We start from the raw sequence: 22,368 nt of genomic DNA on the forward strand, positions 1-22,368 counted from the left end.
GCATAATATAGAAATGATGTCAAATGATCGCAAACTGATAGACAGGCTTAATGCATTTTCTATCAAGATATTTTGTAGGCACAAACAAGATTTTTCTAAAACTTATATGGAAAGGCAAAGGAACTAGAATAGCTAAAATATCTTAAGAAGAATAAGTTGGTTGGAATCACTCATTCAATTCAAAACTTCTAATAAGATAAAAAGTAATCAAGACTGATATTTGTGGAGTGAGACATACAGAACGAGGGAACAAAACAGAGAACCCAGAAATAGTCCCACACAATTACTTGCAACTGAGTTTTGACAAAGGTACCAAGAAAACTGAATGAAGCAAGAATCTGAAAAAATTACACCATATCAACTGATCTTCCATACTAGGAAAAAAAAAAAAAGAAAGAATCTCCACCAAAACTTCACACCTGTACAAATATTAGCTCAAACTTGGTCATAGCTTTAAACGTGAAATGTAAAACCATACTACTTTAAATTATAAGAGATTTAGAAAAGAAACCATAGGATAACATCCTCAGGATCTATCTATATATCTACCTAAGTTTTAACATATTTTGACTTTTAATTTTATTCTGCAGTATGTAATATTTCAGACTAAACTTGAGACTTAGTTATTCCTCATGTGAATGCTCTGATGTGGATTCTGTTGTGAAAAGTCTTGAAGAAATGTTAAATATTCATTACGTTTGTAAGGTTTCTTTCCATTATGAATTCTTTGGTGAATCCTGAGGGGACACTGTTGCTTAAAGGCCTTTCCACATTCAGTAAATTTCCCTGGTTTCTCTCAGGTATAAATCCTCTCATGACATCAAAGCCATGAATGTTTAATAAAAAGCCTTCCCACATTCATTACATTTGTAAGGCTGCTCCCCAGTAGGAATCTTGCGATGTTCTGTAGTTTTGATCTACAGATGAGAGTCTTTATACACACATTACATTCTTGTGGCTTCATCAATGATGTATATGCTGATGTCTAGTGAGTTGCGCAGTCTGTACAAGTCCTCTGTCCTATATGTTACACTGATTTTCTCTTTAGTGTGGACTCTCTGGTGTCAATCCATGCTTGAATTTGTGTTATTTTGCCACACTCGTTACATACATTGGTCAGGTTACTCTCTAGCATGAATTCTCCGATGACTTACAAGGCTTGAGTTTTGAGTGAAGACCTTGCCACACTCACTGCATCGGTAAGGTTTCTCTCCAGTGTGAATTTTCTTATGTCTGTTGAAGTTTGAGCAATGAATAAAGGATTTGCCGCACTGATTACATTTGTAAGGTTTCTCTCCGGTATGAATCCGGCGATGACTAGGAAGGCTTGAACTCTGACTGAAGACCTTGCCACACTCATTACATTTGTAAGGTTTCTCTCTAGTATGGGTGACCTGATGATAATTAAGACTTGAATACACACCAAATGCTTTGCCGCACTCATTGCATTTGTATGGCTTCTCCCCAGTATGAATTCTCCGATGACTTACGAGGCTTGAGTTTTGAGTGAAGACCTTCCCACACTCACTACATTTGTAAGGTTTCTCTCCAGTGTGCATGACCTGATGTCGAGTGAGGTGGGACCTCTGATTAAAGGCTTTGCCACATTTATTACATTTGTATGGTTTCTCTCCAGTATGAATCCTGCGATGATTAGTAAGGCTTGAACTCTGACTAAAGACTTTACCACACTCATTACATTTGTAAGGCTTCTCTCTAGTATGGACAACCTGATGATAAATAAGACTTGAATACACACTAAAGGCTTTGTCACACTCGCCACACTGGTAGGGTTTCTCTCCGGTATGAATTCTGCGATGACGTACAAGGTGTGAACTGTAACTGAAGCCCTTACCACATACCTCACACTTGTGATGTTTCCCTCTTGTGTGGATTCTTTGATGTCTAGTGAGATGTGAGCTCTGATTAAAGGCTTTGCCACATACATTACATTTGTAAGGTTTCACACCTGTGTAGATTACCTGATGGTTAGTGAGATGTGAGCCATGATTAACTGCTTTGTCATACTCATCACACTTGTAAGGTTTTTCCCTAATGTATGCTTTCTGGTCTTGTGTGAGTAATGAAGAATGCCAGAAATCATTCCCATATTCATTAAAAATGTTGGTTTGGACACTGGGAAGAATTCTCTGAAGTACTGAAAATGAGGAACCACTGTTGTTAGACTTCTCAACTTGATGATAGGCATAAAATTGCCCTTCAGTTGGAAATATCTGCAGTTCGGCCAGATGTGACTGAAAGCTTAGTCCGAGCCTGTTTTCAATAGGCTTGTTTCCTTCATCTCTTCTACCATGTTGATCTCTTCTACCAGTAAGATTTTGTTTACAGGTGACAGGCACTCCTCTGTAATTTCTTTTGTCACTTCTCCACTGGTACTCAAAGTCATGCATATTTTTCTGGATTTCCCTATAGCCATAGTCCTCAGTCTCACAGCTTTCATGTCTTTCCAACAACACTGTTTGCAACATTTCCCCTGTATGACTGTTCTCTTTTGGTGCTGATTCCTTGATCACACATTTAAGAGAGGTATCTACAAGACATAAAGAATCGTATGTCTCCTATTAATTACAGTTTGGAAAGAAATATTTCACATTGAAGAACATAATATCATATCAGAAGTACTACATATTTTGAACAGTTAAGAAATGTTGCAACCATGATCTTCAGTTTTTAGGAACACAAAGGGAATGAGATTCTTTCATAAAGAAAGGGTGGGACTTCCCTGGTGGCACAGTGGTTAGGAAGCTGCCTGCCAATGCAGGGGACACGGTTCGATCCCTGGTCCGGGAAGATCCCACATGCCACAGAGCAACTAAGCCCATGCGCCACAACTACTGAGCCTGAATTCTAGAGTCCGTGAGCCACAACTACTGAGCCCACGTGCCACAACTACTGAAGCCCGCGTGCCTAGAGCCCATGCTCCACAACAAGAGAAGCCACCACAATGAGAAGCCCGCGCACTGCAACAAAGAGTAGCCCCCGCTCACCGCAACTAGAGAAAGCCCACGTGCAGCAATGAAGACCCAACGCAGCCAAAAATGAATAAATTAGGGGAAAAAAAAGAGAGAATGGGTGATTACATGTATTTCAAATTAATTTTAGGGAAGCCTACTTTAAACAATCAATGGCTGAAACACCCATAGTACACCCATGTTAGCCCTGAAAGAGGGGTATTTTTGTACCATGACCCCAAAGCACATACCACTTCACAGAAAACATATGGCGGTTTCAGATTTGAAGGGATAAAGATATTACACATATTTACTGCATATCGATTGTGCACCAATAAATGCTAAAGCACAGTACTCTAATGGTAAATAAGCCATAATTTTAACTAATGAGTAATATAAATAAATGGCAGTTTAGAAGTGGAAATGAAGTTTAATAAAACAATGTTATAAAAATACAGTAATTCTCTGAATACCAGTTATAAGAGTCATAGAACTATATTCACTCAGAATGGCCATTCTGCAACACTAACCAGTGATGTGAGTCAGTTATACTGCATAATACCCACTGAAAAGCCATCATCTATAAATCATAATGAAAATTAGCAAACAGTGATAAAACATGATGGAAAAGAATGTATATATGTGTAGGTATGACTCAGTCACTCTGCTGGACAGCAGTAATTAACACAACATTGTAAATCAACTATACTTCAATTAAAAAAAGAAAATTAGTAAATAAAACATTCTAGTAAGCTATGATAAAACCAGGGTATAAATAATAAGTAACCGCAATTATACGAAACTATTGTTTGTGAAATTCTCAACAAATCCTTCTGAAGAAAAAAAAAGCAAGGGCTTCTGTTCCAGAACCAACACAAAACGGGAACTGAAATTTACCTTAAGACCACTGACTTTTTGAAAGAGAAAGACAAATACCATGTGATATCACTCATATATGGAATCTAAAATATGGTACATGGGACTTCCCTGGCGGTCCAGTGGTTAGGACTCTGTGCTTTCACTGCTGAGGGTGAGGGTTCAATCCCTGGTGGAGGAACTAAGATCCTGCAAGCCACACTGGCAAAAAAAAAAAAAGGCACAAATGAAACAGAAACAGACTCACAGACATAGAGAACAGACATGTGGTTGCCAAGAGGGAGGGTGAGCGGGGGAGATATGGATTGGGAGTTTGGGATTAGCAGATGCAAACTACTATATACAGAATGAATAGACAACAAAGTCCTACTGTACAGCACAGGGAACTATATTCAATATTGTGTGATAAATCATAATGGAAAAGAATATAAAAAAGGATGTATACATAGGTATAACTGAATCACTTTGCTGTACAGCAGAAATTAACACAACACTGTAAATTAACTATACTTCAATTTTTTTTTTTTTTTTTTGGCCAAGCGGCTTGCAAGATCTTAGTTCCCTGACCAGGGATTGAAACTGGGCCCTCAGCATTGAGAGTGCAGAGTCCTAACCACTGGACCTTCAGGGAATTCCCAACTATACTTCAATTTTTAAAAAGTTTTTTTAAAAAGACACTGTTAAGAAAATGAAAACACCAGCTACAGACTAGGGGAAAGTATTTGCACGATAGATATCTCATCATGGACTTGTGTCCAGGTTATAGAAAGAACTCTCAAAACTAAGAAAACAAACAATGTGTTTTGAAAAATAAGCAAGGGAACTATATTCAATAACCTGGGGTAAACCATAATGGAAAACAATGTGAAAAAGAATGTATATGTATATATATAACTGAATCACTCTGCTGAACAGCAGAAATTAACACATTGTAAATCAAGTACACTTCAATTAAAAAAAAAGAGAATTAAAAAAAAGTTAAAAAGCGTAGAGGCTAGGGAGTAACGGGCATGTGGGCAGTTTGTGTACTTGCCAACCTGTGGGAAGATAAATGCATTCGGACACTTAAAAGTGACTTAGGAAAAAAGAGAAACTGACTTAGCAAGTAGCATAATATTGTCCCATTCTTAACTATAGGACACGGGGCAAAAAGGAAGAGATCTAAAAGGAAGGGAGTGCAGGGACTTCCCTGGTGGTCCAGTGGGTAAGATTCTGTGCTCCCAATGCAGGGGTCCTGGGTTCAATCCCTGGTCAGGGAACTAGATATCGCATGCATGCTGCAAGTAAGGAGCCCGCATGCCGCACCTAAGATCCGGCGCAGTCATCAATCAGTCAATCAATGGGAGGAAGTACAATGATGAGGGAAGAAACCAGGTCTAGAAACACAGAGTAGAATAACTGCTGCCTGGGGCTGGGGGTTATGGAAATGGGGAGAGGTTGATAAAAGGGCACACAATTTCCGTCACAAGATGAATGAGGTCTGAAAATTTCACATAAAACTTGATGACTATAGTGGATAATACTATAAAACTAAAATGTGCTATGAGAGTAGAACTTAAGTGTTCTCCCCAAGGAAAAAAAAAAAAGTATGAGGTAACTTATGTTAATTAACTTGATGGGAATCCTTTCACAATGTATATGTGTATCAAATCATTGCGTTGTACACTTTAAATATATTACAATTTTATTTGACAACTATATCTCAATAAAGCTAACAAACAATTTCAAAAATTCACCCACTGATTGTGTCCTGAACGCACAGAGCGTAGTATAATATGCAGACATCTAGCTCTCTTCCAAGAACTACTGAATCAAAAGCACAGGGGTAGGGCTTCCCTGGTGGCGCAGTGGTTGAGAGTCCGCCTGCCGATGCAGGGGATACGGGTTCGTGCCCCGATCTGGGAGGATCCCATATGCCGCGGAGCGGCTGGGCCTGTGAGCCATGGCCTCTGGGCCTGCGCGTCCGGAGCCTGTGCTCCGCAACGGGAGAGGCCACAACAGTGAGAGGCCCGCATACCGCAAAAAAAAAAAGAAAAAAAAAAAAAAAAAAAAAGCACAGGGGTAGAAAAGAGGGAACTGGATATTTTAAGTTTGCCATAAGATTTTATGCATATTTAAGCTCTGGAATCACCCTTGATCATGAAATGGGAAGATCATACGAAGAAAGGACAAGTTCAAAGTCCTCATGCTACATTATGAAGCTTTTCATTTCTGAGTCAACAGGGCTTTGATCTCAGGCAGGCAATGTAGGGGTTCCCAAGAGGTACACAAGGGAAAATGCAAAGATACCCAAGGACAGGTCCCGACTGCTGGAGGGAAGTTATCCTCACCCAGGGAGATCAGGTTCCTGTAGGTCTCCAACATCACGTCCCTGTACAAGGCCCTCTGAGCAGGGTCCAGGCATTCCCACTCCTCCTGAGTGAATTCGATGGCCACATCCTTGAATGTCAACTGTGCCTGAAATGAAAACACATTTCACCAACAGGCCATGAGGAGAGTCCTTATTTTCACACAAAATGAGAAGAGGAGAGAGAGGGGAAAGGATCGATTAGACTGAAGTGAGTATTGTTACAGATCCACTTATGGTATTTTTGAGCAAGTTATGTGTCCCTAATTTGGGTTTATTATACTTTTCCATAAGAGGTTATGATAGCCTCTAAATCAGTGTGGACTTCCCATTTTTGTGGACAATACACGAAACACACACAATCAACACAGGATTCTCTGAATAGAAATGTGAGATATGCTCCACACACCAAGTTATATTCAATGTCTAGAGGAACAAGAGCAGGAATGACGTCTTCAAAGATGACAGTGTCTATAGTGGCTTTAAAGAAACTGCGATGACAGCAACAGTAATCTCAAGAAGTGCTTGAACACTTCTCAGGTGCTACGCATTCCTCTAAATGCTCTGCACGTACTAACTCGTATAACAACGTAATACCAAATTAAAAAATATCTGACCCAGCGATCCCACTCCTGGGCATATGCCCTGAGAAAACCATAACTCAGAAGGACACAGGCACCCCAATGTTCACAGCAGCACTATTGACAATGGCCAGGACATGGAAGCAACCTAAATGTCCATCAAGAGAGGAATGGATAAAGAAGATGTGGCACATATATACAATGGGATATTACTCAGCCATAAAAAGGAATGAAATTGGATCACTTGTAGAGACATGGATGGACCCAGAGACTGTCATACAGCGTGAAGTAAGTCAGAAAGAGAAAAACAAGTACCATATATTAATGTATATATGTGGAATCTAGAAAAATGGTATAGATGATCTTATTTGCAAAGCAGAAATAGAGACACAGATGTAGAAAACAAATGTATGGATACCAAGGGGGAAAAGGGGGGGAGTGGGAGGAATTGGGAGATTGGGATTAACACATATACACTATTGATACTACATATAAAATAGATAACTAATGAGAACATACTGTATAGCACAGGAAACTCTACTTAATGCACTGTGGTGACCTAAATGGAAAAGAAATCCAAGAAAGAGGGGATATATGGATATGTAGAGCTGATTCACTTTGCTGTACAGTAGAAACTAACACAACATTGTAAAGCAACTATACTCCAATAAAAATTAATTTAAAAAATTAAAAAAAAATTTGAAAAGAATCTAAAAAAGAGTGGATACATGTATAACCGATTCACTTTTCTGCACACCTGAAAGTAACACAACATTGTAAATCAACTATATTCCAATAAAATTAAAATATTAAACTAAATAAATAAACAAAACAGAAAGAGACTCACAGACATAGAAAACAAACTTATGGTTACCAAAGGGGAAAGGGGGGGGTGGGGGTGGGGATAAATTAGGAGTTTGGGATTAACATACACACACTACTGCATATAAAACAGATAACCAACAAGGACCTACTGTATAGCACAGGGAACTTTACTCAACAGTCTGTAATAACCTACATGGGAAAAGAATCTGAAAAAGAATTGATATATGTATATGTATAACTGATTCACTTTGCTGCACACCTGAAACTAACACAACACTGTAAATCAACTATACTCCAATAAAAATTATTTTTAAAATATATAAATAAGTAAAATTTTAAAAAACATAATAAAAAGATCTGGTGGGTGGGGGAAGGATAAATTGGGAGTTTGGGATTGACAATACACACAGTGCTATGTTTAAAATAGATAACCAGGGACTGCCCTGGTGGCGCAGTGGTTGAGAATCCGCCTGCCAATGCAGGGGACACGGGTTCAAGCCCTGGTCTGGGAAGATCCCACATGCCACGGAGCGACTAAGCCTGTGCACCACAACTACTGAGCCTGCACGCCTAGAGCCCGTGCTCCGCAACAAGAGAGGCCACCACAATGAGAAGCCCGCGCACCGCAACGAAGAGTAGCCCCCGCTCCCTGCAACTAGAGAAAAGCCCATGTGCAGCAACAAAGACCCAACGCAGCCAAAAATAAATAAATAAATACATAAATTAAATAAAATAAAATAGATAACCAACAAGAACCTACTGTATAGCACAAGCGACCCTGCCCAATACTCTGTAATCACCTAAATGGGAAAAGAATTTGAAAAAGAACAGATACCTGTGTATGTATAACTGAATCACTTTGTTGTACACCTGAAACTAATACAACATTGTTAATCAACTATACTCCAATATAAAATTTAAAACAATTTTTTTAAATTAAAAAAAAAAAAAAAAGATCTGGTCCCATCCATCTTAAGGCAGAGACAGCTGTATCACCGACATTCTAAGAAATCTGCCTCAGGTCAAACTGCTAAAGATGGTAGAACAAACATATAAACCCAGGTGTTTAGATTCTGAATTTAAATGTAAAGAATTTAAGTCATATAAAAGCATCAAAGGTACATTGACAGAGGGTTCCCTGAGGAAACCTGAAACAAGTTCAAGGCTAACAACCTAGAACTACATAAAATGTCATCATGCAGACATGCACACACACGCACATACATGTTACTCTTTTTATAACTATTTAACTCATTAATGTCATAGTGTAGAAAAAATTTAACGCAATGAAAAATACATATGATGTAATTTCAACAACTAAATAATATGTAACTTTTTTAAAATTTATTTATTTATTTATTTATTTATTTATAATTTTTTTTGGCCATACCACGCAGCTTGTGGGATCTTAGTTCCCCAACCAGGGATTGAACCTGTGCCCCCTGCAGTGGAAGCGCGGAGTCTTAACCACTGGACCGCCAGGGAATTCCCATACCTAACTTATTTAGAAATAATGATATGTATTTTATAAGAACTATGGGCTTGAGCATCCATGCACTCATACACACACATATACACACTTAAATTTACTGAAATAAGAGTTGTCTCTTGATGACCACAATGGAGCTTCTTCAAGTTCCACATCACTGGGTCCTCATGAGACAGAATCTAAGTGGAGATGACAGGTTCTGAGGGAAGGACCTGGGTGACTGTGACTGTACAGGTGTCAGGCAGGACACTTCAGAGTCAGACAAGATCAGTGAGTCCAAAGAAGGGCATTTCAGGAAGGACAGAGAAATCAACTGAGAAAATGACTTTACCTGAGAAAGAGCCATTCCTGACTCCTCCTTCTTTCCTCTCCCTCCTCTTCAGGGCTTCTTCCTCAGGCAATGAGTCTTTCAAGTCGACCTTGAAAGTGGAAAAGATGCTGTTTAATGCTCAGAATCAGCACACCCCCTTCCTGAGTCACCACCACACACACAGGGAAGCCCTCAGCATGTGGAACAGACAGTCCTCTGCTGCCCCCTGTCCCAGGAGGGGCTCAGGACAGTAACTCCCACACAGAGACCAACAGGTGAGTTTCCTCACACTTTCTTCAGATCTCGCTCCCCTCCTGGCGAGGCCCTCACGTACCCAGCAGCAGCGGGCACCTCAGCTGGACCCGGCGATCCCCTGCAGGTCACAGACCAGCCCCGATCCATCCCCACGCAGAGCAGAGTCCCCTTGCCTCTCCCAAGGGCTCATCTCAGCCTCAGAAAGGGAAGACCCAGAGCCCTGGTGCTCAGTGCAGGCCACAGATCAGAGTCCTTTGGGGGCACCGTAAAACATTTCTGGGGCCATGCCCCACCCAGCTACATTGGACGAGACTCTTTGATGGGGGGAGGGGTACAAAACGTCTGCAAGATGCCTCACCTGTCTAATGTGAAGCCGGGAGGCAAGCCGGCCCGTCCCCACCTTCGTTCTGTCTCTCTTCGACCCGTGGTGAACTGCTGTCACCAGGACTCAGCCAGTGGAAGGAGCAGCAGGAGGAAACTTGCAGAGCGGGCGTCATGGACCAGAGGTGGGGGTGAGGGTGTGGCTGGCATGTTAAATGGGAGGGCGGTGGTCAGAGAAGGCTCCACTCAGACGCTGACATCAGACCACAGACCTGGGGGAGGAAGCGTGTTTGCCACCTGCGTCTCCTGAGTCCGATAGTTGTAGGCACAGAGACACCCCCGTGAGGGCCCTGACAGTACAAACTTCATCCCTGGAGAGGGAAAGAGGGCTGGGTGCCTGCAGCAGGGTGAGGAGGAGGCGGGCGGGAGGGGAGGTCAGAGAGGCACCGGGGGAAGCTGAGGAGGAAGGACCTTGGTCTCCAAGCATTTTTCTCCCATCTCTCAAAAGAATTTTAGAAATTATGTATTGTTTCTCTCACTTTAAGTAAACATCTAATATTTCTTTTATCTTGTACATTAAAACACTTACAAATAATGTAATGCATACTTCAAATCATGCCGAGATATTCACAGGGTCGCCCTTAACTGAGATGTGGAGGACGGCAAGCGGAACAGGGTTGGGGGAGGTCAAGACCAGTTTCGGACAAATTAAGGTGGAGATGCCTGTTAGACGTCCCCAGCAGAGATGTCGAGGAGACAGCTGGACACAGGACTGACAGTTTAAGGCAGAAGTCTGGATGGGGAGGATAAACTGCGAGACACGTAGGTGGTGTTGAAAGCCATATGATGAGATGATGAGGAAAGGCAGCGGGTACAGACAGAGAAGAGGTGCCAGGACTCAGCCTTGGGATGCACCCACATTCAGAGACCAGGGATTCAGCAGAGGGAACTAAGAAGTGAACAGGGAGGGGAGAAGAAAATAAAACAAATAGGTAGATAGGCTTATAAAGTTTAGTGGGACATCCTCAAAACCATGGAAAGAAAGTGTTTCAAGGAAGAGGGAGTGAGGACCTGTGCCACCTGCTGCTGACAGGAAAAGCAAATGTGCACAGGAAGTTAAATACTGGATTTAGAAACGAGGTCATACACTGTTGGTGGGAATGTAAACTGGTGCAGCTACTATAGAAAACAGTACGGAGGTTCCTCAAAAACTAAAAACAGACTTGTCATATGATCCAGCAATCCCACTTCTGGGCATATATCCAGACAAAACTACAAGTCAAAAAGATACATGCACCCCTATGTTTACAGCAGTATTATTCACAGTAATCAAGACATGAAAACAACCTAAGTGTTCACTGACAGATGAATGGATAAAGAAGATGTGGTGTGTACACACACACACACACACACACACACACAATGGAATACTACTCAGCCATAAAAAAGAATGAAATAATGCCATTTGCAGTAACAGGGATGGACCTAGAGATTATCATGTTGACTGAAGTAAGCCAGAGAAAGACAACATATGATATCACTTATATGTGGAATCTAAAATATGACACAAGGGGCTTCCCTGGTGGGGCAGTGGTTAAGAATCCACCTGCCAATGCAAGGGACATGGGTTCGATCCCTGGTCCGGGAAGATCCCACATGCCATGGAGCAAATAAGCCCGTGCACCACAGCTACCGAGCCTGTGCTCTAGAGCTGGCGAGCCACAACAACAGAGCCCGCGCGCCTAGAGCCCGTGCTCTGCAACAAGAGAAGCCACCACAATGAGAAGCCCGTGCACTGTGACGAAGAGTAGCCCCCCCTCACCGCAGCCAGAGAAAGCCCGCACGCAGCAACAAACACCAATGCAGCCAAAAATAAATTAAATAAATAAATAATTTATAAATAAATAAAATATGACACAAACTTATATATAAAACAGAAACAGAATCATGGACATGGAGAACAGACTGGTGATTGCCAAGGGGAACTATATTCAATATCCTGTATTAAACCATAACAGAAAAGAACATGAAAAAGTATATTATATATACACACACACACATATATATAAATGAATCACTTTGCTCCACAGCAGAAATTAACACATTGTAAATCAACTACACTTCAATAAAATAAATTAAAAAAGAAAAAGAAACGAGGAGGTCATCAGCAACTCTTAAAAAGAAAGTGTCAGTGACATGGAGGATGTGAAAGCTTAATTGGATGAGGTTCAAGTGAAGAACTGAAGAATATACACAAGATTTTAGGGCCTTGTGCTCTGAAATGGAGCACAGAAAAGGGGTACTTACTAGAGAGGGAAATGTAGTTAATAGAGAATGTCTTGTTTTAAAGATGGAAGAAAGGAGTGAATAAAAAATTTGAGGAGGGTGTTTAAGATGGACAATACCACCATTACAAATGACCAAAACATTGGGGTTGACGTATGCACACTACTATGTCTAAAATAGATAACCAACAAGGACGTACTGTATAGTACAGGGAACTCTATTCACTATCTTCTACAACATAGTGAATAGAGTTATTCTTTTCTATAACAGAAAAGAATCTGAGGGGCTTCCCTGGTGGCGCAGTGGTTGAGAGTCTGCCTGCCGATGCAGGGGACACGGGTTCGTGCCCCGGTCTGGGAAGATCCCACATGCCGCGGAGCGGCTTGGCCCATGAGCCATGGCCGTTGAGCCTGCACGTCCGGAGCCTGTGCTCCGCAATGGGAGAGGCCACAACAGTGAGAGGCCCACATACCGCAAAAAAAAAAAAAAAAAAAAAGAATCTGAAAGTGAATATATATATATATATATGAATAACTGAATCACTTTGCTGTACACCTGAAACTAACACAACAATGTAAATCAACTATACATCAATTAAAAAACACAAACAAAAAACGATACAAAAACGACAACAACAAACGACCAAAACGATTGCTGAGGTAGGCAAGTTGAAGACGCAGTGGAGGAAGGGTGCCATACTGTCTGGAGACTGAGTGGGGCCGGCAACCGGGGCACAACTGCCAGGTCAGACACACACCAAGTGCTACTCGTACGCCCTCTGGCGTGGCCTTCATTCTGGGGGACTGATCAGCCTTCCTCACAAGTGAGCGGGGAGCTGACCAGGAGCAGAGGACGGTGGTCAAGCTGAGAGTCCTTCCCTCAAATCACTCTCCTCCCTCTCAAAAGGTGGCAAGGGCAAGGGCAAGTTCCGCCAGGATCGCAGCGAGCTGACCCACAGGTGGCTGCCACCGGAGGAGAGGAGACACACGTTAGCAAAGAAAGAGGCGACCCTCGGCGGAAAGAGAAGAGGCCTCCTGGCTGCCCAGACTCCTCAACGGAGGAAGGATCCTGGTGTGTCAATGCTCACTTTGCTATGACATTGGCTTAAGTGGTCACAGCCCCCAATCCAAGGGTCTTGGGATTGTGCAAACGGAGGGTTGAAGAGCAGGAAGTGTGTGTGTCTGAACAGAACATTAGAGAGGAAGGTGGAAGGCCTGAAGGGAGGGGACACAGGAGAGGCACCAATAGACAAACCATGTCTCCCATCTCAGGTCACTCACCTGCGGAAGCATCACCTTCCGCTGTTCTAGAGAAGAGAGCAGAGAGAGAGGGAGGAGGGCGTGCTGGGGGCAACTGTGCTGGTGGGAAAGAAGATACCCCTTCTCTGAATATGAACCCACCAGCTCACCCTGTCCTATACTAGTCACTGCTGAAGAGAGGGTCCCCCAGTGAGGATGCACAGAGCTTCCCCTTCTCCAATTCCCGAGTCTCCCTGCCACCATCAGGGCTGTTGCCCCCAAAAGCCAGCATTCCCCATCCTCTCCCCAGCTGCCTACCCAGGACCTCGTGCTCCTGCTCGCTGAAGATATATCCTTGTTGCAAAGTGAGTTTGGAACATCTGGCCTCTCTGCTCCCCCAGGTGCACTGTGACTCTGCGTGGGTGGGTGGGTGGTGGTATGTGTGACCAGTAGAGAGTAATCCCCACTGGCCTAGCAGCAAGGAAGCTAGGCTGTATCTTTTCAAGGAGAGTGTGACCTAGCCCTAGAGATTCTCATACTAAGTGAAGTAAAGCCAGACAGAGAAAGACAAATATCATACCGGTTATATGTGGAATCTAAAAAAAAAGAAATCGATTATATGTGGAATCTAAAAAAAAAAAGAAAAATATACGTATGAACTGATTTACAAAACAAATAGACCCACACAGAAAACAAACTTATGGTTACTGAAGGGGAGAGGAGGGGGGAGGGATAAATTAGGAGTTTGGGATTAAAATATTCACTACTGCATATAAAACAGACGACCAATAAGGACCCACTATATAGTACAGGGAACTATACTCTATATTTTGTAGTAACCTATAAGGGAAAAGAATCTGAAAAAGTATATATATATATATATTCTATGTATATCTGTATAAAACTGAATCACTGTGCTGTATACCTGAAATTAACACAACTATAAATCAACTACAGTTCAAAAAAAACAAAAACAAAAAGTCCCAAGGATGAGCCTTTCTGCTGCAGATGCTTCGCTGGGGTGTCGTTGCCCTCTGATTTTTCACAGACCTTGCCCTACATCATGGCCCCCTTGTAAGCTCTCTGACAGTGTTTTGCCTACCCACTCCCAGTAAGTTCTCCCCAATGAAAACCATCTGCCAGTTGAGCTGTTCCCCTTCTGGAATCAGACGCTCTTACAAACTCCCATGGGGTCTCACAGCCTCCCCAGACACTCCGTGATGAACCCCGCTCCCGCTATGAAATCCCACAAGCCCCAGTAACTCATGAATTCACAACGGAATAACACAGAGAGAGACACCCAAGCACCTACGGACACAAGACGTCATGTTTTCATTCATGGTGACTCCATCCCAAACACTGGCACGACCAAACTCTACCAGAGAAAACGAGACGTCTGCAAGGGCGCACACGCCCCACCGAGACGCCGGCATCTTCCAGACACACTCCGAACGCTCACGTGAGTCTTCCAACATGCGCGTGAAACCTTTTAGCCTTGCGACTCGAAACAACCCCAGATACCAAAGGTACCCCCCAAATACACTCTGAGACGTTCCCTATAAATCCTCTGGTTTGGGCAGTGATTCCTGCAAACCGCATGGAAGTCACCGTGTGGAGTGGGTGCTGGGGGGCGCCCGCTAGATCCCGCCCCTCAGGACCAAGGCACCCATCCTCCTGCACCCACAGCTCCCTATGGGCTCAGCTCAGGCCTTGGTTGTAACGTTGCAGGATATCGTTTCTCTCGGCCGAATTGCACTTCCGTCATTCCTCAAGTGTGCCCGTGAGTTTCCCCCTTAAACCCACATATGCAAATCTCAGTCTTGGCATCTGTGTCCCGGGGAACCTGACCTAAGACAGTGGCACCCCAAAACGCAGCCCCGTTAACCCATTTCCACGCGCTCTTCGCAGATCTTAGACTCCCTTGCCAACGCTTCCACACACCCCTTTAATCCCACAAACACACTTGGGACAGGTGCACACACTATACATTGGGCTTATCTAGAGGCCCGCTCTAGCTTCCACGGCCCTTCTGGAGACGCCTATGGGCTCCCCTCTGCTTCCCCCCTTTTCTACTCCGCCTCCACACGAGCAAACTGGACTGAAAGTCACAGGGACCTCTGGGCACAGACAGTGCAGTACTGCATGCAAACTGCAAACAGAAGGACACCAGGCCTTCAGTATGGAGGCCAAGAAGTGAGCCCTGTTGGGAACACCTGCCCGCAACCGGGGACAACACGCATTCTGGTTTAAAAACAGTTGAGGGAATTCCCTGGTGGTCCAGTGGTTAGGGCTCCGAGCTCTCACTGCTGAGGGCCCGGGTTCGATGCCTGGTCGGTCGGGAACTAAGATCCCACAAGCCGAGGGGTGTGACCGAAAAAAAAAAAAAAAAGGAAAAACAAACCCACAGCTGAAAATTGGCTGTAGTGAGCTCAGTGAGGACGTCACAGGGAGAGAGAGAAGCCCCAGATCTCTTCGAAGAGGCTACCGTTGTCTCGTCTTCTCCCACTCACAGCAACTTACGAGAGTCCCCACCTCTTAGGTGGGTGCCTCTTTCATGCCTCCTTAGGTTCCTGACCTTCTCCCCACCCTTGTTGAAGGGAAACTAGGGTCCCTGGCTCTGAGAAGGTGACCTGGTGGAAGGCAAAGCTCCTGCCCAAGATGGTAACTGGTCCCTGGTGACACGCACAGTCTGGAAGACCTGGGGGTTAAAGTCAGACAATGACACAGCAGGCCGAACGTGGGGACACCTCAGCACACTGGGGGAGGACACCAGGTACTCAGGGATTTGCTCCTTTTTGAGTAAAATAAGGAACCACAGGTGGTTTAGATTAACTGGTGCTGAAATTTCCAGAAGCCAAATGGCACCCATCCTCATCCCTGCCTCTTGATCTATGCTGAGGAGTACTCAGCCCAACCCCAATGTAAGAGGCGGCAGCTGTTCTGTAAGCAAGTTAGTCTCTGTGTTCTCCAATGGAGGGGAACTGGGAATGACTGAAAATAATCAACAGAGAAGAGCATTTCTGATATGAGTGACTGATCTGGAGACAATAAAACCAGCGTTAACGTGACAGATACTGATTGGTGAAGGGAACCTTACATGAATGGCCTGGAGGGGTGGCGACACATCTCTAAGCCTAGACCTAAAGGAGGAGAAAGGGCCAGAGCCAGGATGATTTAGGGTAAGAGCAGGGACTTAAGACAGAAAAGGTTTTGGTGTCTGGGACCAGAGAAACAGCAAATGTGACCGGGGCAGAGTGAACCATGAGAACAGGGTCAGCTCCCAGGATGAGGCTGGGGACACTGGTAGGGCCCTGAGGATGACACAGGGCTGAGTAGCCACAGGGAGGAGTCGGGATTTCATGCTGATGATGAGGAGACCTAATGGAGGGTTCAATGCCAGGTAGTGGCATGATTTACCTACAGACTTACCCCTGATAACTCTAAGGCAGGGATAAGCCCTCTAAAGATGGTCTCGCTGTCTGAGCCCATGCCCCTGCTTCCAACCTTCCCCCTTCCGCCCTCGTTTTGGAGGATTAGGACCCATTAAAAAAATTCTCATGGCAACTAGGCACTCCATCCAATGACTGCCACATGCAGACACACACTGAATCTTACTAACCATTTCAGGGGTTGGTATCACTCGATTCAGAGTTGCTGCTTTAGCCCATCATCTCCTCGTTGAGGTGAGCTCACTGGGCCCCGGAGAGGGGGTCATTTCATCAAGTTACCCTGAGAAGGTCTGAGCTGAGTGAGCAGAACCAGACGGAACTGAATTCTGAAAAGGTGGCCCGGAGAGGCTAGTGGGCAGAGTTTAGCCTTATCGATCTCCCTTAAAAATTCCAGGACTGGGCTTCCCTGGTGGCGCAGTGGTTGAGAATCTGCCTGCCAATGCAGGGGACACGGGTTCGAGCCCCGGTCTGGGAAGATCCCACATGCCGCGGAGCAACTGGGCCCGTGAGCCACAACTGCTGAGCCTGCGCGTCTAGAGCCTGTGCTCCGCAACAGTGAGAGGCCCGCGCACCGCGATGAAGAGTGGCCCCTGCTTGCTGCAACTAGAGAAAGCCCTCGCACAGAAACGAAGACCCAACACAGCCAAAAAAAAAAAAAAAAAAACTTTCCTTCCCCCACCCCCCGCCATAGCACTTTGACCTTAAAAAAAAAAAAAAAAAAAAAAAATTTCTGGGACTTCCCTGGCAGTCCAGCGGTTAAGAATTCACTTTCCAACGCAGGGGGTGCAGGTTCGATCCCTGGTCGGGGAATTGGGATCCCACATGTCTCGCGGCCAAAAAAACAAATCATAAAACAGAACTAATATTGTAACAAATTCAATAAAGACTTTAAAAATGGTCCACATCCAAAAATCTTTAAAAAAAAAATTCCAGGACCATCTTTCACATGCCTGAGCAAAGGAAACTTCTATTTCAAGGTTTGATCACATTGATCTCAAGCAACGAACTCCTCTTTTCCAGAAAAATCACAGTAAAACATTTACAAAATACATAATTCTGAACATAGCAATTGTTGCTGACAGCACTGCTAGAGGGTCACCTACAGAAATAAGCTCTGAGCAAATTTCTCCATCATGAACTGCTGGGCTCTGTTGGAAGAAGGTTCCAGGTCAATCCCGGCCATCCTTCAACATTTGCAGAGAGTGGACAAGAGGGACTTGAGGGAAACATCTACTTGGTAGCTCACAGCTCACTATTTTAATAGGTCACATAAAAATAAAAAAATGTAATTTTACAGTAGCAGGTTAAACTAGGTTTAGACTGTTAAGACCAAAGATCATTGACATCCTCACCGAAGTATACACTGAAAGAAACTAAATTTATTTACTAGAGTCCAAAGAATGTTTCTAACAAAGAGCAGAGAGCCTGCAGGCCTCAGTCTGTACTGGACACAAGTTAAAAGGGAAATAGTGTAAAAATTGAAGAAAAAAAAATCTAATGAATTACGTAGTCAAATTTTTTTAAAAAATGAAAATATGTCATACTTTGAAAAGAATGCCATGAGCTGCTATAGAGGGCCGCCAGAGCTTATGTCAGAAGTTTAAAATTATTTACAGAAAAGTGTAAACTGAATAAACGAAGATTTCTTTCAAGCTTCAAATAAAGCAATGTATTAACTGTAAAGGAATTAGGAAGAAAAAAGTAAATCCATTATGAAAAACAGCACTTTTAGTGTTCCTTTAAAAAGGCACCATGGGGACTTCCCTGGTGTTCTAGTGGTTAAGACTCCACGCTTCCAATGAGGGGGGCACGGGTTTGATCCCCAGTTGGGGAAATAATATCCCACATGCTGTGTGGTGCGGCCAAAAATAAATAAATTAAATTAAAGCTTTAAAAAATAAAAAATAAAATAAAAAGGCACCATGTAAGGAATTCCTTGGCAGTCCAGTGGTTAGGACTCTGCGCTTTCACTGCAGGGGACATGGGTTTGATCCCTGGCCGGGGTACTAAGATCCCAAAAGCTGCGAGGTGCAGCCAAAAACAAAGGGCACCACATAGTGACAGTCATTTCTTGCCCTCCTTCTCATCTCCCTGACCCTCTACCCCATGCTAGGAAAAGGGAAGAGGGTGACCCGCAACCGAGTCCAATCACTGCTCCGTCAATGGCAAATGGAAGTTATCTTCTGATACAAATCATTACAAAATGCACAAGCCTTTTAGAGAGGAGTTTTGCAAATGTCATTTTCATGCATATTTTAACCACATTTTCAATGCATTATGTTGGAAGTCACAAATAAATAGATCTCGCCACTTCATCACCCACATCCAATCAACTCACCACTCATCTGGCTCCCTTCGCCCCGGATAGTCCCAGATCTTCATGTATTTCTGCCTCTTTCTTTCCCCCATCTTTGCTCTCTGTTACGTTCGCTCTTTTCCCGCTACACCCGACATGTCGCCCCTCTGGCAGCCCCGGCGAGCTCTCCTCCTCTTGTCTCCCGTTGCCCCTTCCTTCTGCACCAGCTCAAAGGTGCTGTCTGCCCAACTCTTTTATCCTTTTCCCCCCCTCTGGGTAAAACGCCCCGCGTGCCCCTTTATTATCCACGCTCTTCGTGCTGATCAAGGGCCTCCTCTCCCTATGTGCCCCCCTTCACCTCCCTAGAGGACCCTCCGCACACACTCTAAATAACCTGTATCTTTTTTTCTCCCCTTGCTACTTTCTCAGCTTATTCTTTCACTCTGTGAAACAGAAGAAGGAAAACCTCATCCATCTGGAGGCTCTAAGGGAAAGCCCTCAGGCACTACCACTAGAAGTCAATTACCAACGCAAACAGGAAGACATCAATTACAGATCGCAAACAAGAATTATTCTCAAAAAAAAAAGAAAAAAGAAAAAAGAATTATTCTCCTCGCTGCCGACCAACAAACCCAGCCAACGGGAAAAGCCTTGCCAACTCCAAGCTCTCTGCTTCCCTTCAAGGGACTTTTGTTCAAAACAATCACTCCCAACTTCCTCCTTTTTCTCTATAAAGCAACATTCCTCTCCTTGACTTGTTGGACTTGCCTATGGTGTTTTGCTACCGTCTGCCTGTCATGTATTGCAATTCCTTAAGAAACCCATTCTGCTGGTAAAATAATGGGCTATTCTAGTTTTTAGGGCAGTAACTCTGTCTCTTGGCAAGCTCATCCATCTATCCTTCACTTTACCATCTATTTACGGTTCTTCCTCACTCTTCTCTTCTCATTTTCCTCATTCTCTCGGCGGGTCTGTGCCTCATTCACCCAGGAATGGGCTGTGTGGATGAAGAATGTCTCCTGCCATGCCATTAAACAAAGGACGCTGCAGCCACCCCGACTCCCTAAGGGGATTCAGGGTGGAGAAAAGCAGGATGCCAGCCCTAGATAGCTAACGTGTGTACCAAAGGAATGATTTCAGTGAGCCCAGACTCGCATCTTCCCATACACAGAAAAGCACTAAATTCATTAACTGGAGATGTCTGGGTTTCTTAAATTAACTAATCTCTTGATGTTCTAACTACTTGGTTTTTGTTGCAAAACTCCTATATACCCTGGCTCCTCCCTTACCTCTTGGGAGCGGTCCCTAAGAGCGATCTGAGACGCTGTCTTCTGGGCTTAAGTCCTCAGATCTGTCTGCCAAATAAAACATAATTCTCAACTTCTAGGTGGTGGTTTTTTTTTTTTTCAGTCAACAGATGGGGTTAGATGCCCGCCTATTAATTCCACATTAATAGAGCACATTATCCAGTGGGGTAGAATTCGGGACAGAAAAACTCTGGGTGACTCAAGACAGGCCCTTTTTTAGCCTCTTCCCCCAACGTAAGGTGAGAAGAGGCGGTGACCAACAAGAGGCCTGGGGAGCGGAAAGACCCGGCTGAGAAGTGCGCGAAGCGAAGGGAAGTGGGTGTGTTTAGGAAACGGGGCGGACTCTCCAGAATCCCAGGATCATAAAGAGGACGCGGCCCCTTCTGAAGCGGGGCAGTTGGCGCTGCCCTCCAGGCGCCGAGAGGACGAGTCTGAGGGGCGCGCAAGGCAGGGATTCAGCTCGCGCGTTTCAAAAAGGAGAAACGGCACCTCCCCCCTCCCCCCCCCCACCTCTCACTGGCGACGTCTGCATTTACTTTGGGTGGAGGAGGAGTGCCAGGATTTTAAGATCCCTATAGACCCTCAGACCCAGGTATGGAGGACGGGGTAACGCAAAGCGCAGGTTTAAACAAGAAAGATGAAACTCACGATCCCGTAGGACGACCTTCGCTCCGCGGTAACCGCTTCCGGGGTCTGCAGGAAACTGCACATGAGCACCAAGGGAAGAGGCGGGGCAACTTGGAGGCGGGGCCTGGGCTGGGCGGGAACGTAGAGACGTAAAAGAGGCCGGGCTTGGGCGGGCCCAAAGCAGGGGTGGGGCCAAAGCAGGGGTGGGGCCAAAGCAGGGGCGGGGCCAGGGTTTCGCTTTCAGTGCCTCTGGATTTTCAGGGTTTGGAAGTGCTTGTCTGTTTCTTCTGTGCAGCCCTGTTGCTTCCTGCTTACTTTAAGTTACTGTTGAAACAGAGCAGGACACTGTCGGGCCCTACCGGGTACAGATCCTTTCTATTGTCCCCGTTCTTGTTTATAGTAAATAGGCTTCAGCCTCCTAGACCTTCCTTCAGTACCAAAAGGCAGATTCACATAGTTGCTAATCAGAGAAGTAAGAGAATGCAGAAGAAAAGCAGGAGCAATCAAGAAATAATAGTGCAGAGATTAAAGCACGATCCTGGTTCCTTCTGAAGGAATATATAGATAACAATATTTTTGAGTTCTTCTGCAGGAACTCAGGCCCCCACTCAGGTGGAGGATGGTAACTTCAGGCTAAGCGCAAGATTCCTGGACCCCGCCCTGTTACCTCACCACCAACCAATCAGAAGAAAGTCACACACCCTGCAGCCCTCACCCCAAATTCTGCCTATAAAAACTTCTCCCCCCAAACCATCAGGGAGTTCGAGGATTCTGAGCATGAGGATTCCGTCCTCTTTGTATTGGTGCCTTTACAATAAATGCCACATTTTCCTTCACCACAACCTGGTGTCAGTAGATTGGTCAGTAGATTGGCAGCTGTGCTCAGGTGAGCAGACCCAAGTTTGGTTAGGTAACGACAGGAGAAAAAGAAATAAATTTTAACTCGAGCACATGGAGGTTTCATAGGGACCTAAGAAGGGGCCAAAGCAGGCAGCTTTTATACTTTTTATTTTATTTTGTTTAGCTTTTATACTTTTTAGACAAAAAAAAAAAGATTTGCGAGGAATTTGGCAGGACAAAGAAACTTAGGCTTCGGGTGCTCAATTGGTGAAGAATCTAAACAGAATTTGAGCTTGGGGTAGTAAATTAAAGAAGTAGTAATGTTTATACAGGCATCTCGCCCGAATTT

General features: G+C 44.3%; 1 protein-coding gene across 1 annotated transcript; it reads right to left on the reverse strand.

Annotated features, from left to right (window-relative positions):
* LOC132480806 (zinc finger protein 160-like) lies at positions 1-21,278 on the reverse strand. Its single transcript, XM_060085274.1, has 5 exons — positions 21,201-21,278; positions 10,014-10,248; positions 9,422-9,509; positions 6,179-6,305; positions 1-2,551 (listed from the first exon to the last, which is right to left on the reverse strand). The coding sequence occupies exons 3-5, from the start codon at positions 9,434-9,436 to the stop codon at positions 1,122-1,124; spliced, it is 1,572 nt and encodes a 523-aa protein (XP_059941257.1). The 5' UTR covers positions 9,437-9,509; positions 10,014-10,248; positions 21,201-21,278; the 3' UTR covers positions 1-1,121.
* Positions 21,279-22,368: the final 1,090 nt, after the last annotated feature.

The sequence above is a fragment of the Mesoplodon densirostris genome, chromosome 19, assembly GCF_025265405.1.
Source record: "Mesoplodon densirostris isolate mMesDen1 chromosome 19, mMesDen1 primary haplotype, whole genome shotgun sequence".
NCBI lineage: Eukaryota > Metazoa > Chordata > Mammalia > Artiodactyla > Ziphiidae > Mesoplodon > Mesoplodon densirostris.